Source organism: Callorhinus ursinus, unplaced genomic scaffold, assembly GCF_003265705.2.
Source record: "Callorhinus ursinus isolate GAN/ISIS: 27379988/994484 unplaced genomic scaffold, GSC_fseal_2.0 scaffold39, whole genome shotgun sequence".
Classification (NCBI taxonomy): domain Eukaryota; kingdom Metazoa; phylum Chordata; class Mammalia; order Carnivora; family Otariidae; genus Callorhinus; species Callorhinus ursinus.
Genome location: NW_027397101.1, coordinates 20,753,919 through 20,772,458, shown reverse-complemented (window position 1 = coordinate 20,772,458; position 18,540 = coordinate 20,753,919). Strand labels below are relative to the sequence as shown.

The following is an 18,540-nucleotide window of genomic DNA, read 5'->3' as shown; positions in this document are numbered from 1 at the left end:
GTTGACTTATTTCACTCAGCATAACACCCTCCAGTTCCATCCATGTCATTGCAAATGGCAAGATCTCATTCCTTTTGATGGCTGCATAATATTCCATTGTATATATACACCACCTCTTCTTTATCCATTCATCTGTTGATGGACATCTTGGCTCTTTCCACAGTTTGGCTATTGTGGACATTGCTGCTATAGACACTGGGGTGCATGTACCTCTTCGGATCCCTACGTTTGTATTTTTGGGGTGGGGTAAATGCCCAGTAGTGCAATTCCTGGGTCGTATGGTATGAAATCGTTTTTATATACCCTATGCTTAATTCTTTGTAAGCCAAATGGAGTTTTATTTTAGTTTCATTTAGTTTTAACCATTTTATAGGCAGGACACGCTACGATGGTATTCACTCTGCTGTGCCTTCATTAACTGTGAAGAAAACCATAATTCAATTCAACACTTTAACCTGTTTTTTATACTTTTTGTTTTCTCCCTCATCTATTTATCATTATTCCTGCTTGCCCTGTCACACAGCCTCCTGTGCCCCTCTTTCTTCTCTTCTTCCCTCTTCCCTTGTAACTGTGCTCTAGGTTATTAAGCTCATTAAAACTATGTTCAAAGGCAGAAACTTGAGTAAGATCTGAAGATGTACATAGGCTCTCCATATCTGTTGTGACTGTTTAGGGGTCTTTTCCCTTATTTCACCTATATTCCATATATTTGAGACTATGTATGAGCTGATGTGAAGATGAGTGACTTGGTACTACAGTTTCTAAGAATAATGCAGGGTGAGAATAGGGGAATGCAGCTGGAATGACCCTGAGTACACCTTGGCTTATCTACCTTGCCTCCCTACCCACAGGAAGCTCTCCAGCTTGAACTCTAATTATACCCTAAATCTAAGCCTCGGGCCCCCCTCTGTCACTATGATCTGACGCTGCCACCTTCTCTGGATGGACTGCTGCAGAGCCTAACTGGTCTCACTTCCACGTGTCTTTCACTACAGTCTCTTCTTATGTCAGCTGGAGTGATCTTTCTCAAACACAAATCAGATCATGTAACTCTTCGGATTAAATTATCCAGTGCTTTATCGGTGCGATTAGAACAAAATTTCAATCTCCTTTTTATGACCAGCCATGTCCCCTATGTGTTCCTCTCCTCCCTGACTGAGGCCACACTCCCCAGCTATCACTGCTCCCACACTGGCCTTCTTTCCCTTTCTCCGAAAGATCAGCTCATTTACCACAGCTCTTCCCTTTCCCTGCCATCCTCCAGTTACAGACTTCTGCATGGCTGTCTTCTTCAGTCGTTTCTCAGGGGCAAGTAGCACCTTTTAGTGGGACCTTTCCTAACCACTCCATCTAAAGCATGTACCCCTTTATCCCTGGCCAGTCACTATGTATCTCACCACCACCTTTATTTTCTTCATAAGCAAAGAACCATCAGAATATGTAATTTATTTGTGTATTCTCTGTGCCCCACCACTCACCACGTAGCCTCCATAAAAGCAGGGATCACATCTCTTTTGTTCTTTTTCATTCCTACCACTGAGTCCTGACAGATGGTAGGTCCTCAATAAACATCTAGTAAGTGAATATATGTGTGAATGTGGTGTGCTATGTGCGTTATCTGAATTTGTTTTTGCTTTCATAACAAGGCAGGTGAAGTATTTCTTTTATGTAATCAAGGAACATAGCTTCAGAGAGGCTCCATGGATTGTCCAAGGCCACAGAACAGCAAGGAATAGGGCTAAACTTGACGCTAGATTTTGACCTGAAGTCCAGTGCTTCTTATAGGGGATCTCAAATCCTTGTCTGTGGATTGGCTGCCTCAGAACTCCCAGGGTACCTATTAAAAACATAATCTGTCCTGCTATACTACAAGTCGCCTCACTGTGTAATAAAAAAATACTGTGCCAATGGAGAAAAGTAGGTTAGGGACCAGAGAGTTTCAGACTCACAATTACTAAGTTATTTTTCCTATAGGAATTTTAATAATAAAGGTGGTTTTTATAGCTGCAAGTGTATAGCTATAAAATTCAAATGTCACTGAATTAAATCCAGCCCTTAATTAATTATATTGAGCTTTTGCTCAAAAGTAATGGCCTTTTGTCCTGTCACCAGAGGGCTGTCATTAGCACAAGCTACTTGTATGTTTCTTATTACCTTCGTGATCCACTGTTAAGACAAATCACAAAGTAACCCAAGTATTTATGATCAGTGGAAATATACAATGAAAATAACGTTTCTTAAACCACTCAACCTCTTACATCTATTAGAAAAAGCTTGTATATAATACTGAGTCCCATTCTAGATCCACTACATTTGAATCTCAGGTGGTTTAAAACCAGCACACAGGGCCACGACTTTGACTTGGGACATGAAAGTTCTTCCTACCCCAAGAACAAGGCAACTATGAGATGGTTTCGGGTGCCTTCTGATTTACTCCATCATGGTTGCCAAGGAGACAGTTTCATCCAGTGTGTATAACCATCCCATTCCAGTATGCACAAGCAGAGGCTTCTCCAGGACAGAGCTCAGACTGCTGATAAAGTTGTCTGTTCTGGAACAGAAGCTGTAATCTCTATTTTCAACAAGTTCATAGGTAATTCTGATACACAGCCAGGTTCGAGAATCAACAGATTACACTCTTCTGGTTTTTCTGTAACTGATTTGTCTGATTTCCTGGTGAGTTGGGGAGATTTCTTTTGAGGAAAGAACTGCTAGTTCCCTGTTCGAAATTTTCAAGTTGGGAGCTCTGATTTTCATAGTCAACTAACAACAATAACCAGAACAGCAACAAAAATTACGAGTCTATTTTAGGTCACCTGGACGATCACCTGGTAAGTTAATACTGCTATATGATGCCATGCCTAGGTTTGTGTCTGCTTCTAGTCACATGAACGAGTCTGACTTTAATTACAGAGGTCAACTAAGAAGGAAAAAAACAGAGATGCAGAGAGAGTGAAATGAGAAATTATATGTTTGTTTGAAGACAGTGCTAAGAAACAAAAAGTCAGGGCATGCTGTACTAAAAAAGGCTTTCATAATTGGCAAAACAGGAAAGTGCCCCGAGCGTGGGCCGTAACCACTGGACCTGCGCAGTGTGAGCCGTGCCTGGGCTGGCAGGCCTGTGCGCATGCGCCGCCGGCGGCTACGCCCTCCCGCGAGTGCGCTCAGCCCGCAGATCCCATGTGTGCTGCTTCCTGGTGTGAACCGATAGGGCTTCTAGATGACACTTTCGTTTAACCTATGAATTTGTGTTACAGTCGAGTAAGAGCTATACAGAAGGAAATTATGCCTCGTTTTATATGCCCAAGAAAAACAAGGAAATGGGAACAGAGGCAAGTGTTTCCACTTATTGGGTCTAATGTGAGGAATCAAGCTTGTCCGAGAGAGTCGTACTCAGAGACAGAAGCATTGAGAGAATCGTCTTTTCTTAGTTCAGACCTCATACCCCTTAGCTTTTGGATTATGGTTCGGGTTAGAAGTAACGCGGAACAGGGGAAATAGAGCCTCACTCGTGGTCAGGGAGGGCAGCCCCTGTCCAAAGCGTGAACGCGAGGTGCGGCTACACCTTGTGTGTGGGTACCCATCCGTGTGCCTCCTCGTGATGTTTTTACAGCAGAGGGGCTCGGCCCCCCAGGCACTGTCCTCATCCCGAAGCACGAGCATGGAGAGACAGGCATGGACAAATGAGCAGCCGCAGGAGCAAATGCTCAGAAATACATTCCTGTGTAGAGTCTGGGCTCTGGCTCGTGCCTCTTTCCTGCATGTGTGACTCTGGGTAAAATCAAAACCCAATGGGAAAAAATCTGAACATATGTGCCTGAAAAATATCTTTGGCCCAGTATAAAGGTGATTGAGAGAGGAGCCAGAGGAGATGGAAGGTTTGTTTTTTGAGCGCAGCCAAGAATAGAGAGCATTGTAAGTAACTTTTTCTCAGGGCCCAAGGCCAGGCCTCTGCTAATAGGAACTTTGTTTTTAACGGCAGGATGCCTTCCACTCTAGAAGCCACTGCTGACATGGATTTGCTACGAACCAAACTCTTTTCTTCTTTCTGGTCACACAGCTAGGTCACTTTCCAGACTCTACAATTTGTTGTGAGCAAGGTACCGAGTTCTAGCAGATGGAATGTGCGAAGAATGCCACTTCTTGACCCCAATCTACAAAAACCCTTTTGAGCAATAATTTTAGACTTTATGTGAACAGGAATAATCTATCATATTTTAGCCATCATATATTTATGGTTTTGTTGTTACAGTAGTTAGCAATTGCTAATCCAGGCTTAGTGAATATTGGTTGACTCATTAAATGAATCAAATGGGTCTTCTTTTGATTCTAACATGAGTCACAAACATCATTTGATGGCTATTATTAGCCATCAAAAATGAATTGTACTTCAAAGGCTTGCAATTCCGCCTGTGGAGCTGGGGGTAATCTATGCTAGGAAGTGCGCATGTGCATGCATTTCCAGGCAGGGCGAGACATGTTGAGGATGGCTGGGATACAGGGCAGTGACAAGAGAAGGGACTGCAGGCGGCGGGTTTGAAGACTACTAAATGGCCAGGTTTGAGATTCTGAAGTGTAAACTAGCAACTGGCAGAGTCTTTCTAGAGTGCCACTCAGGTACGGATTCTGGGTTACACGCGTGAGGACTGAGCAAGTTATTCCTGCTTTGGTTTTCTACTTCTATAGCTGTAGGGCTGAGGAATAAGTACGTTAATGCATGTAAAGCTGTTAGAGCGATTCCATAGCACAGTGTGAGGTTGGAACAAATGTTTGTGATCATCGGCATCAGCTCTGCTAAACCGGAGAGGAAATGTTATGATGGGTGTCGATGAACTAAGAAAACAGACAGAAAGGGAAAGTTTAAAGAAAAGAAAAAGGAAAAGGACTGGAAAGAGGAGAAAAATCAAATCTGTGGCTGAGAAGGAGCTCACCTGCCTCCATTTTGAAGAACTATGAAGGTTTCGGAATAATTAGAAGTAATTTAAATACAAGGGATTCTCCTGAAACTGCCATCAGCATCTGGACAGACACAGAGAGCTTAAACGTCACCCCAGAGAGCTTAAACATCGTTGGAGACCCCAGAAAATAGCTACTTGCAGAGAAGTTGTGAGACCTGTATGCCAGGCTGACTTGCGGGGGACCCCCGGGTCACTGTTCAGGAAACCAGCTGTGGTATCCACAGCGGCCCCAAATCTCAATCCAAGAGAAAGGTGAATAGGGCAGTGACACCCACTAATGAAAATATTAGAGTATACAGTGATGCACTGTTATAAATTTCACATACTTTCAACATCTGAAACTAAACAAATTGCATTAGATCCAGATTTCATCAGTGGATAATGCCTTGTAATAAGTGAGAATATTAAAACAATGCCATAAGAAATGCTTGCTTCTGCAATTTATCACAGGCTTCTCACAAGGGCCACTGGAATTAAATCTGCAAAAACTCCGTGAAGTGAGAATTCCCAGTTGAAGAATTTGAGACTCATGAGTTAAATAAAGTTTAAGGGGCCACGATCAGTGTGATCCCATGAAAGCCCTTATAAAGACCAACATCATCTTATACATCTGAAATGAGTAATGACAGATACGGATACTGACTATTACTAGTTACCATCCCATGCTGGCCAGAAACTTCTCAGGATCTGGCTACCTGGCCATTTCAACAAGAGTCACTTTGTTACAGATAATAGTTATATTGAGATGCATGATTTTTTTTTTCTTGGTCTGGTTCTCCTTCCAAATGCCTTTCGCATTTTATAGCGCAGGGATTTTTTTAACTCCTTCCTGTCCTGCTGTCTCTCATGAGGTCTCCTTCACTTAATTTTTACCTCCTGCCTTGAGAGTTGACATCTGACCTTTCAGTCCACTCTGCTTAACCTGGTACCCTTTCTCATCACCAGTCCTCTGCGAACCTTTCCTCTCACCTGTTACTTTTCCAAGACATCACTGGCAAAAGCTATACTTCTTTGCTATCTAGTCTTCTAGTCTCCCAAAGATAAAGGAAGTAAATTTGTAAATGTTAGAATTTCAGGTAAGGGGAGTTTATAGCTTGTAGTTGTGGTGGCGGAGGGACTGACTGCTGTTCTTGATTTGTATGTAAGAAATTCATAGAACTCTTAGGTCTTCAAGAGACCCAAGTGTGTATCTATTTAAAACCCCTCTGTTTATAATAAGGACACAGATTTATAGTTCTAAATCTGCTTCTAAATTTTGTAATGAGGCAAATACTTTCCTTAGACTCTTACTTATTCCATTATTACAATAAGCTTCCTTTCTTGTAATAGTAAAAAATAAATGTTTCTCTTTCATCCAAATCATTACATGGTTTTAGTTAGTATAATCTAATAAAATAAATTATTACCCTTTGCGTAATACTCTGACTACACAGGGAAATGTGGTGTAATATCTGATCAGAGAATACAGGATATGGAAGATTTGACTGGAGGGTACTGGTAACCTCCAGGCTATGTTCACAGCACAGACATGTTTAGCCTGAAAATAATTTTTTACAAGTTTGAATTAGTTGGGCTCAGTTAAAAATGGAGAGATTAAAAGTGTGTGTGTGTGTGTGTGTGTGTGTGTTTTGGTTTGGCTTATCTGGAAAAATTAGAAAGTCTATCTACATTAAATTTGCATTTTTCTACGGCAACCGTTTGATGAAAATGAGCTGTGCTCTTCAGAAAGGGTATGGTAGGCAGAATAATGTTCCCCCTCAACCCAAGGTGCCTACATTCAATCCTTGGAATCAGTGTCTATGTTATGCTATATGGCAAAAGGAAACTAAGGTTGCTAATCAGCTGACCTTAAATAGGGAGATTATTCTAGGTTATTTAGGTGGGCCCAGTCTGTCACACGAGCTCTTAAAATCAGAAGAGGAAGACACAGGAAGTTTGTCAGAGAGAAGTAACATGAGAAGGGCTCAGCCTGCCATTTCTAGCTTTGAAGATGGAGAAGAAGGCCAGATGCCAAGGAATGCAGTAGGTTCTAGAATCTGGGAATGGCACTCCGTTCAGTCAGTAACAAAATAGGGACCACAGTCCTTGGTCACAAGGAACTAAGTATTGCCAACAATCCAAATGAGCAAAAAAAGCATTCTCCCCTAGAGCTTTCAGATAGGAACACAGCCTGTTGACATCTTGATTTTATCCTGTGAGACTATACTAGAGTTTTGACCTACAGAACCTTAAGATTGTATATTTGTGTTGTTTTAACAAAGTTATCACTACAACAAAAAAGATATATAAATGACTAATAAGCACAAAAAAGAAACTTGACATCATTAATCATTAGAGAAATAGAAATTAAAATCACAGTGAAATATGACTTCTCATTCATGAGCATGGTTATAATAAAAAAAGGAGAAACTGGAACCCTCATGCACTGCTGGTGGAAATGTAAAATGGTGCAGCCACTTTGGAACATAGTTGGTAATTTCTTAAAAAGTTAAATCCAGTGCAGAACCCTTGACAAGGGACCGCATACCTAGTACAAACATGTGATGCTGCAGCCTCTCCTAGAAACGACTAACCCAGGATATGCTATATCCCACTATCTGTCTGACCACGCACCCTCTTCCCTCATTTCTTTGGATAGACATGAAAATTGCCTTTTCAGAATTTGAGATGGGCTAGCTTGGATCATTGGTACTTCTTTCTTTCCTTTAGTCTACTGAGGAGCAGAGCAAGTTGGCCGGATTCTCCTGCTATGTTCTTATCCATTTTATCTAAGTTCTATAAAAGCTAGGGCTCTTTAGTGGGCATGCTCCACATATGTACATATTGAACAAAACTTAAGGATGTTGATTACTCAGTATTATATCAGATAATAAAATCCCTTGATGGCAACTTGGATTAGTCAATGGCCATTACACTGTTGTTCACAGCACCATCTGAAATATAGCCAAACATGTCCACCTTTGCCTCTCATCTAATGCCCAGGAGAAAACCTTCCTTTGTCCATCTTTGTCATTGGTGACAGGACCCTCTCTGAGTCTAACTGTCTGTGAAGCAAAGTTCTCCTTTGGTTAACAGAAATGCTGGATAAAAATTTCAGAAATGTCAATCTTAAATGACTTATGTTATAAAAGCCTTACAAAACTGCTTGTCTTTTATTGCAGCTACTACATCATGATGGGGAAGGGGTAGAGAAAGAAGAATTTCAAGGAAAATGGCCTTTTTAAATTTTCCTTTTATTTTCTGTGATCTCTTTATTAGACACAGTATGTGTCAGCTATTCAACTCATAAAAAAGCAGAAAAGCATGCCAGGAAAGGAGAAGTATTTTCTGTCTCTCTCTTCCTGTGAAAACTTCAGATGAGCTCATCTGTATTCTCCCCTTTCAATGAAAGATATGCTCAATCCCTCATCTTCTTCTCATTTTCCAGTGATGATGTCAGGCAGGCCTTACAGTATCTCTTTTGTGATCTTATAATATCAGTGACAACCAAAAACGCTTCCCTTATGGCTATGACCTCATCCATGGTCTACACCTGGACAGGACTCATCTGCATTGGTAAGTAGAGCTAAACTCCACTGATCCAGACTGAAGCAGTTTACCAGTAAACTACTGCTTTCCTTCAAAACTGTGCCTTTGCCATTCAGATTGGAAGGTTCCTGAGCAACCTGGCTGAGTGTTGAATCTGGCTAGTCGAGATGGCTCTCCCATCTTTGCGCCCATATGTATACACACCAGAAACTCTCCTTTATCCAGAACTGTCTATACCTGATGTAAAGTAATCAGTACTTCAAAATGTGGGTATGTGACATTATGGGGACATTCTTATACTCCTCCCTACCTCCTATTATCCTGCCATCCATGGTATACCACTGTCATCTACATTCTGAGCAGTGAAATAGGTATCCAATTAAGTCAGTTTAGGACAGAAAGGAATTTTGTGGCCCTGTGTTGACCTGGCTGTGAGCTTCTGTTCTGAACCAGGGAGGGGGACAGGGAGATGCTGGTTATCTCCATGCTGACACGCACTTGCAAAGTACCCTCAAATCTCTGAGACTTACAGATAAATCAACACATAATGGATGAGTTTGGAGAAAAGCAAAAGGATACCAAAGACAATATTTTAGAGGCCCAAAGAAGGCAGACCAAGAAAGGGTTTGGCTGTAAGAGCATGTCTGAAGCTGAATGGTGTTTACATGTTTAAAGAAAAATTGTGTACAGAGTAGCAATGGACCTAAAATGAATCTGAGAGGCAGAATTGTCAACACAGCCAATCCAGAGGATGGGGTAACTCAGTGGAAGAGGTCTGGTTGTGGAGAGTTCATCAGGCCCATGTGAAATATTCCTTACCACAATCTATCTCCCTTGCTCTGAATCGAGGAAGTCCAGCCCTTTCCAGATGGCTAATCCAACTTCCGGGGCTGGCATGGAGACATTGAGGGTGAGGTGCCCTCCAAAGGCCTTGCGAGTGTTCTACTCTCTGAAAAGGAGTCTCCTCTACTGTAAAAATAACTTGGCTTTTGTTTTATGCATTATCCTCACAATAATAATAGCTAACAAATATTGAGTGCACAATTATAAGCATTTTATATGAATGTATTTAATCTTCACAGGAACCATCTGAATCGAGTATTATTTTTATCTATTTTTATCACCATTTACAAATGAAGAAGCCAAGGCAGAGAGAGCAAAGAAGTTGCTCGAGGTTATATAGCCAGGAAGTGACGGAACCAGGATTTCATTCCAGACTAGGAGGCTGCAGAGCCCTCAGGCTTAACTGTCATACTCTGCCTGCCCTTGTGAATTACTGTGAACAAGTTTCCCTACCTCTGGTCAACTCGGGCACACTGGCAAGACCAAAGTTCATACCTTCCTTACAAAATCATGGGCACACCTGAGTATGTTGAGCCTCAAAAAGATTTTTTTTTCCCTTTTTGGTCTAACATCCATACAGAAGTCAAGACAAAAAGTCTGCAATGTTTTTGGAAGTACAGAAGCACAGAGATTTACCATGAAGATTAGACTGCACTTGAGCTGAATCAGTTCCTAAGGCCATACTTGAAAAATTTCAGTGTGAAGACTTATAATGAAAAATACATGGAAGCCAAGTTGGACTAATGTTTTACACATTTTAGAATTGCTTTCAGGATGTGTTTCATTTTAGAAAAGCTAGAGAAAGAAAACGAAACATTTACTGAGTGTGAACTATGTGCCTGGCGTGGGGCTAAGCGCCATCTTATTTAACTCACAACGATCCTATAAGATATTATTGATTTCATTTTTATAGATGAGAATGAAAACTTGGTGAGATTATAGACTTTGTTCAAGATAAGCAGCATAATTGGTAAACAAATTTAGAAATGCTCGACACTCATTTTCCCCTTAAATGTAGTGTATATATTAGGGCGGTATTTTATATACCACTACACAGGATTCTGATGCATACATTTGAAGGAAATTGTAACTCTCTCTCCATTCTAGGTAGTATGTAAGCATTATGGAGCACAAAACTCAGGCCTTATTTATTGCTGAATGTCCCATGATACTTGGCGGAAGGTGTGCTTAGAATAGTAGTGGGTATGCCACAGGTGTAGATGATAATCCCAGGTAAAGACACAAATCCAATCTCAAGCCATCATATTAAAACACATTTTGAGCCTTAATGTTTAGTGGGACTATCAGACTCATCAGCAGATCTGAACAAACCCCAGTACTGAAGTATAACGACCCAGTCCCCTAGGTCCTAGGTGTGGTGTTTGTGACCTACTTCATCGGTTAGCCCCTTTCCTCCCATTCCTCAGTACCTCTTAGGCTGCTCTCTCTTTTATGGCTTTGAACACTTTGGCAGCCTCCACTAGCTTTCCTTCAAAGAGCTGAAGACAAGTCTGATGTTACAATTGCCTTACTTAATTCCAGACAGGTTTCCATTCATCGTATTAAATTCAGGTGAACAAAGGGTATTTAGTCTGTGATGGAGCTGAACCATATCTGGATAAATATAAACAAGAGACTTAATCCTGTAAGAGCCACCATTTGCCAGCAATTGGAAGGATGTCAGCAGTGCCCTTGCTAAAGGCAGGTTGGAGTATGGAAAGCAGAAGAGCTTTTACGAGATTGGTGCTGAGCATCTGGACTCTGTATAAAGAGGGGAATAACGATTGTAACTGGAATACATTAGGAGGAAAGCAAATGTTCTGCTCACTCAAAAAAAAAATAGGCATTAATAATATCAGTCTTTAATCCACTCCAGGGCAATCTTAGCTTGCCTTATTCACTGCTGACTTTCATCTTCTCTGGAAAGCCTCCTGCTAAAGGTCCCTTTCCAGATCGGCCTCAGGTCATGGGGGCAGAAATGCTGTTGCTAAACAGATATGCAAGGGAGTAGCATGTGTGACTAGAGAATAGTGTGACAACATAATCCCAGCATGGACCGATGAGGTTAGTGTGGGGTGATGTTGGCTTTTCTAGCATCTACTGAATCATCTGACGGGAGCAGCAGTTGAAAAAAATAAATACAAACACATGCCACATACCACCAAAAAGACTGCATGGCCCAGAACTGCGAAAAAGGATCCCACTTTGGTAGGATCACTGGGGAAATGGAAGGAACAATGAGCTGGGAGTCAGGAGGCCTCGGTTCCCTTCTTATCTCCACAACTAGTTGGGTGGTTACATGACCTCAGGTTACAGAACCCGGCCTCTAGAAATGAGGGCACTGGTACAGTTGGTACCTAAGGTCTTTTTTAGTTTCAAAGGCGAGGATTTGTGTCCTATATTAAGAGAAGTTTTTATAAAGTCCATGATGACAAGACCACAACCTTGGGAGATGCTGTACTCTGCACTGCAGTTTTTCTTAAATCACCATGTGCAGAATGTTTTGCCTAACTTTATAGATAAAGGGAAAGTGTTGGCAGGTGCATTAGAGCAAGAGGTTGAAATAAAACAGAATTGGAGAGAACAACACTCCTGCTCCAAACCGTGACTGTGGAATTCCAACTGCCCGTGAGTCTTCAAGTCTTCTTTGCAACAGGGGTAACAAGGAGAAATGACGGGATCCCAAGTGAGCATTCAAGGTCTCAGGTCACGACTCATGTTCCTGAACATGTTACTTACTCGTACACAGCTCCTTTGCTCATGTTGTTCTGTCTTCCTGGAATATTCCCCCCATCTCTGCTTATCGAAATCCACCCATTCTGACTCTAAAAATCTCCCAGATGGAATGAATGTCCTGGCACACTCTTAGGTTATCATTTATACCACGTATTTCATTCTACCTCTTATTGTATACTTCATCTCCATTTAATTGGAATTATACGTTATAATCTCTCTGAAGGCAGGGTTTGAATCTCATTTATCTACGTGTTCCCGGGCCTGCTCGCTACATCATAGGCATCCACTCAAAACAGGGTCATTCTGAATGGAACCACACAGGATTATCACATTACCTGCTAATGTGACGGCAATGGAGACAGAGTCATATCCCAAGGCATTTGTGGCGTTACAAGTGTAGAAACCCACGTCAGCTTCCACTGGTGCCAGGATCTGTAAGGAATCATCTGGCTGCAGAAGAATCCTGGAGGAAAAAATGGAGACCTGATCAGGTCAGTTGACTCCTTTTTGGCATTCAATACTGGTAAGGCAGGAAGGAACCCTGTTTTATTTCTATTTCTATTTATTTATTTAAGGTAGGCTCTATGCCCAGCATGGGGCTTCAACTCATGACCCTGAGATCAAGACCTGAGCTGAGATCAAGAGTTGGACGCTTAACCAACTGAGCCACCTCTGTGCCCCTGGAACCCTGTTTTAAAATAGAGACAAATTGGGCGCCTGGGTGGCTCAGTTGGTTAAGCGACTGCCTTCGGCTCGGGTCATGATCCTGGAGTCCCGGGATCGAGTCCCATATCGGGCTCCCTGCTCAACGGGAAGTCTGCTTCTCCCTCTGACCCTCTTCCCTCTCGTGCTCTCTCTCATTCTCTCTCAAAGAAATAAATAAAATCTTAAAAAAATAAAATAAAACAGAGACAAACCAGCCACAGTGACATTCAGGAACCCAGGCTCTCTTGCCACTTTGATTGATGTGATTCTGAGAGCCACCCCAAATGAGATTTTTGATTGCCTATGCCGCTTGTTGATTACTTGTTGATTACTTGATCTAAAAATACCAGTTGGAGTAGACAGTGTATGTTTGCTGAATACATATTAACACCCACATCACGGATGAGAGGGGAGGCTGGAATGAATGGTGCAGATGGGTTTGGGAAAGGCCTATTAAGGAGAAGGAAAAATCATAAAGGAGGAATAGAGCTTCGTTGGATGGTGGAAAGAAGGCAGAGCTTCCAGACATGGAGAAAGGCATCTGGAGTAAAGGCTTGGAGGTGCATGAGAGGAAGCCAAGAATCCAATAGTGATGAGAGGATCCTGATGCATACGTTTGAAGGAAATTGTATGTCTAACTACATCTCAATTCTAGGTAGTCATACTTAAATCTATTACCTTCATTAGTCTGTAAACATTATGAGGTATAAAACTCAGATCTTATTGTTTCCCATAATACTTAATAAAGGACCCTTTGTAGAGAAGGTGCCCAGTAAAATGAAGGCAAAACCTGCCCTTCAGGACAATGGTAGAAATTCCAGAATAATCACCATCTAGTTCCAACACTTTGCTTTCCCTGAAAAGAATTACAAGCATCACATTGGGAGTGCCTAGCAAGAGCTTCAAGACCCACTCCAATCTTAGTCTACCCTTTGTTCTTTTTTGGATTTATGCCATTTCTAAGAACCACTTGCTACATCACGGCAGTTAAGTAGGTTAGTGACTAATGATGACTTGAAGTTTATGTCTCAGTGACTTGATGAGGCTGATGACAACTGGATTGTATAGGTGGAGGTGGGAATGTAGAGGGGGCAGGGAGGAGGAGAGGACTGGAAGCTCAGAGATCCAGTGCCTGGACCTGCCTGGGCCTTAGGTCAGCAAACCACAATGGCCCAGCAATGCCTTACAGGTGGCTTATGGGCTTCTAGAGTCAGTCATTTCCATCTTTGTGATAATTTCCACCTCCTTAGTTTCAAAAGGCCCAAAGATCTATTCACCTAATATCATGTTAACATCCACCCTCAGAACGTAAGCTAGAAACAGGGGTCATTTTTCAGGAAAGGTGGGGAGAGGGAAAGCATGAAAATGTCAGAAGAGCTCATGAGACTTGGTGGTGAAATTAAGACTAGGAGTCCAACCTCCTGCCCCAGCAGTATGTTCTCCCCACTATAAAACTCTTTCCTTTCTTCACTATCTCTCTTGCTGGGTCCTCTCCAGACTCTATGTTATTGACACGTTGGCACTGCCTCTCATCAGCTTTTAGTTATTCTGCGGTGGGCAACCAATCTGGCAACGTCACGCTTCCTCAACTCCATTTTTGGCCTTGAGCCAATTGCATTGCTTACTCTTACCTCTTGGCAGAGGGAAGGCAGGAAAGAGGAAAAGCAAGGCTTACATGTATCAGTCTTCAATCTACTTATGCAGTTCTGATAAAAATGGGGAAGGAAACAGAAAACCTCAGCTGAAGGGAAGTTTCTGGATGGTCTGTGTTTGAGTCAGTGCCATTCCACACCATCACCACAATTGCTGAGGAGAGTCAAGTTTTTGGGGCACTGAAATGGAACTGAAGTTTTGTGAGGGGTGGGAGAGAAGCCATGAGAGATTGTGGTAGAACTCATCCACTCACTCATTCACACATCCATTAAATGCTAAGTGAGTTTTCTTTTTTAAGATTTTATTTATGTATTTGACAGTGAGAGACACAGCAAGAGAGGGAACACAAGCGGGGGGGTGGGGTGGGAGAGGGAGAAGCAGGCTTCCCGCTGTGCGGGGAGCCCGATGTGGGGCTCGATCCCAGGACCCTGGGATCATCACCTGAGCCGAAGGCAGACGCTTAACGGCTGAGCCACCCAGGCGCCCTCTAAGTGAATTTTCTCAAACAATTACATGTTAGTCTATTTCAAAGGAGCTAATAAGAGAAAGATGACGATACACACTTATCTTTGGTAAACTAAATATTATGTAATAATGTCACTATCTTAAAAAAGAATCATAACAGAAACAACTATATAATCATTGCTAAATCTCTTCAGGTATTCAGGCTGTTTGATATTAAAAAAATTAAAAATTGACTTTATGATTTAAGTCATGATGATGTCCCAGGAACATGTATGCGTCCATAATGACTTCCAAACGCAATAATAAAAGTAGGCTTAACCAAATTTCAGTAGAACTGACTACTCATCATGACTGCGTTTAGTCCATTGTTACTCAGTTTTATTGCACTCAAAAGGCAGGGATTAGAATTTGCTAAATTCCCAAGTCCATTGGGATGGCTGTCTCCCTAAAACTGGCACCATCTCTCTCTTCCCTACAGAAAGCTTTCTTGAATTGAACATTCAGAGCAGGAGGCTAGAATACCGGTCTTCTGAACTTTATTTTGGTCCTGCTATTGTTTAAGTAGTCACCCCTGGCAAATCCCTTCACCTTCCTACATCTCAGCTTATCCACTTCTCAAACCCAGTTGAAGTAGGTTTTCCCTACTCAGCAGAGGAAGCTGTGAAAAAAGGTATATAAGGAATTTCCAGACCATTTTTTGGCATTTCCAGTGATCCTTTTTTTGGTAATGTTGGACGCTCTGAATGAAGAATTAAATGTGAGGAAGGATGGGAGTAGTAAAGGTTGTCAGAAAGGAAGAGAGGGGCACAGGCTATTGGCTAATTCTCTGTAGCTCCCAATTTATTAGATCTCCATATTCAGGTCATTCCCCCCCCCCCCCATAGAACTACTATATCAGCCTGATCTCATGCAGGAGGTATAAAACCCACTCCCAACAGTGGGCCTGAGCCACCCATTTTTTAAGGTGGGGGGGTTAGCTTTTGTAGCTGCACCACTTATAGGCACGGGTGCTACGGAGTGAGCCATAATGCTTTCTGAGCAGGTCTGAAGCTTGGAAAATATTCTCACAGAGGTGATGAAGAGAAGGAGAACTTATGGGGCTGAACTAGGATGGGAATAGTGGGAGTGAAAAGGAACGAACCCAGACCTTGAGATTTACCACTTGCATGTTCTTTTATTCCATAAAATGTATATACAAAGACAGAAGATAAAGTATTCGCCTTCATTAAAACGTCTTAAATATTAACTTAGGACAAAACCTACAGGGGACAAAAGCTGAATTTGTCACTTATTGCGTATGCTTACAAATTATTTAACTCATAAAACTGAACTTGTAGAGTCGGAATTTGAAATAGAGATTCTTGGTCTAGCACCCCTTTTTTTTTTTATTAAATTTTTTATTGTTATGTTAATCACCATATATTACATAATTTGTTTTGGTGTAGTGTTCCATGATTCATTGTTTGTTCATAACACCCAGTGCTCCACGCAGAATGTAGCACCCCTCTTTTTCAATTTATCATGTCTTTTAGTATGTCCTCAACTTTGGTAGATGGGGGTTTGGAGGCTGCCACCAGGGGGAGCAGTAGTTCTGAAGAGGGTTCCCATGCAGGGCTCTCTAGGAAACATGACAAAGCAAAGGGCTTTGCTGTGAAGCCTGAGGTCGGCTGTAGTCTTTCTATCTAGCCTGGCATCTAGGGAGAGAGATTCCTGGGGAAAAAAAGTTTTCTTTGTATTTCAGGCATCTACTCTATTAATTTAACTTAATTTGTTAGTAGCTGATTTCTTTTAGCTTGTATTTTGTTTTTGGATTTGACAGGCCTATTTTAGAATGCACAGACACAGAAAACACAGAAACATAGTGCTGCTTTCCGAGCAAAACCAGAAAGATTTCTCTGGAGTTGTTTTGGAATTTAAGGAATCAGAGAATGAGAGGACATGGAATGGAACATAATTAAGGCCTACATAGAAAATGGTCCTGTGGTCACATTAGGGATATTAATACTAGCTGCTTTACTCCCATACCCACACCCCACTTCCCTTTTGGTTTACTGAGCTAAAACTTACTGCTTTATTTCCCTGGTCATACAGTTAGCCAGAAAAGAAAGGAGTTTTGCTTTTCTGATGGCCTTTACTTGTGATCTTCTTTGTGACAGCATGTCTTCTCAAGCATTCTAGCAAAGGAGTGGCCGAGAGTAAAAATAATTGTTTTAGTTATGTAAGTATGGCCCTTGTCCACCTTGTGAGTAGGATTTGGACAAAGTGCCCGTGGGCCAATCCTACCAAGTATATGCTCCTTGAGGTGAAGTTGTTGCCTCTGCATTTGTAATGTCCTATGAGAAAGTACTCTTAGTTGAAAAGGAGGCAGCTCTGGGTGTCTAAGAGAAAGTCTCTAGCAATTCTGTGAGTGGGGTGGCATCATGATGCCCTCTGAATCCTTGGCTCAACCATGACCACCACTGTCTTGTGTGGGCCCGTCTCTCAAAGTGATCTCCATGAGCAACCATGTCAAGCTGCTGCAGAGAGGAAGGCTTCTGACTTCAGTCAAGAGAGACGGAGGCATGTGGATGTCTTGGGTGAGTTTTTCAACTCTGGGCCTCTACGTTCTTTTGGCAAATGGAGGATAATACTGACCTCAGACAGTTCTTATGAGGACCAAATAAAGGAGTATATAGACCCATTCCTACTGTTTTCTAAGTAAAAAAAAAAAAAAAAAAAAAAAAGCTTCCACATCAAATGCAGCTAACAAATTAGTATTTTTTAAAATGATGCAGGTGGTGGACACCTATGTTACCATCTTGGAACTCTTCAAGAGGAAATCTTCAAGCTCTGGACACAGAAATACCCATCTGCTACACGGGTCATGATGTTGCACCATCTCAGGCCTATCGACCTGACAAGCATGCATTCTTAAACCCACTTTAAGTCCCAACACAGGACTGGATGCTGGAAATCATAGGTACATCCTTTCTCTTTAGAACAGTATCTTCCCCTCCTATTTGCAAAATTACCTATCCCACATCCCAGCACTAACTTGTTTCTCTCATCAAGGTGGCCTCTTTGACTCTCCTTGTCATAAGCCTGGGGATGAAGTCATGCTCTTTCGCCTCCCATCTATCCTTCATGATCGCAGGGTTGTAAGATCGAGCCCTGTGTTGGACCCCACGTTAGCCATTCCATTAAGAATGAGTCCCATTCTACCTCCCGTGTTACCATGGTCCACGAGAATTTCTCCCTTTCCTGATCTTCCAGAGTTGTTCTGAGCTGTACTACAAAACCCTTTCTACTCTACAATGTCTTATTTCTTTAGTTAGATTGGAAACTAATACTGCAAGGGCTGAGACTCTTGCTTCTTTCATAGTTCCCTCCTCAGTATTCAGCACAGGCCTGGCATGCTGAATAGATACTTGTTTAGTTACCTTCAGAGCAGTGGAGCTCAAAATGATCCTACTGACAATACAGCAGAGTGGTTAGGAGCCCAGATGCTGGAGGCAAACTGCTTGGGTCCCAAACCCAGCTTTACCACTCAGTCACTTTGTAACCTTGGGCAAGTCATTTGCCTCTTAGTGTCACAGTTTCCTTATCTATAGAATGAGGAGAATTATAGTATCTATCTAGGATTTTTGTGAGTATTCTACCTGAGCTCAGGTAT

General features: G+C 41.9%; 1 protein-coding gene across 1 annotated transcript in view; it reads right to left on the bottom strand.

The window, feature by feature from the left end:
* The window catches only part of ADAMTSL1 (ADAMTS like 1), a 407,202-nt gene that overhangs the window by 106,657 nt on the left and 282,005 nt on the right, over nt 1-18,540 (bottom strand). The window contains exon 20 of the mRNA XM_073880850.1: nt 12,401-12,528. Coding sequence (XP_073736951.1) covers nt 12,401-12,528 — 128 coding nt within the window. The remainder of the gene's footprint in view (nt 1-12,400; nt 12,529-18,540) is intronic.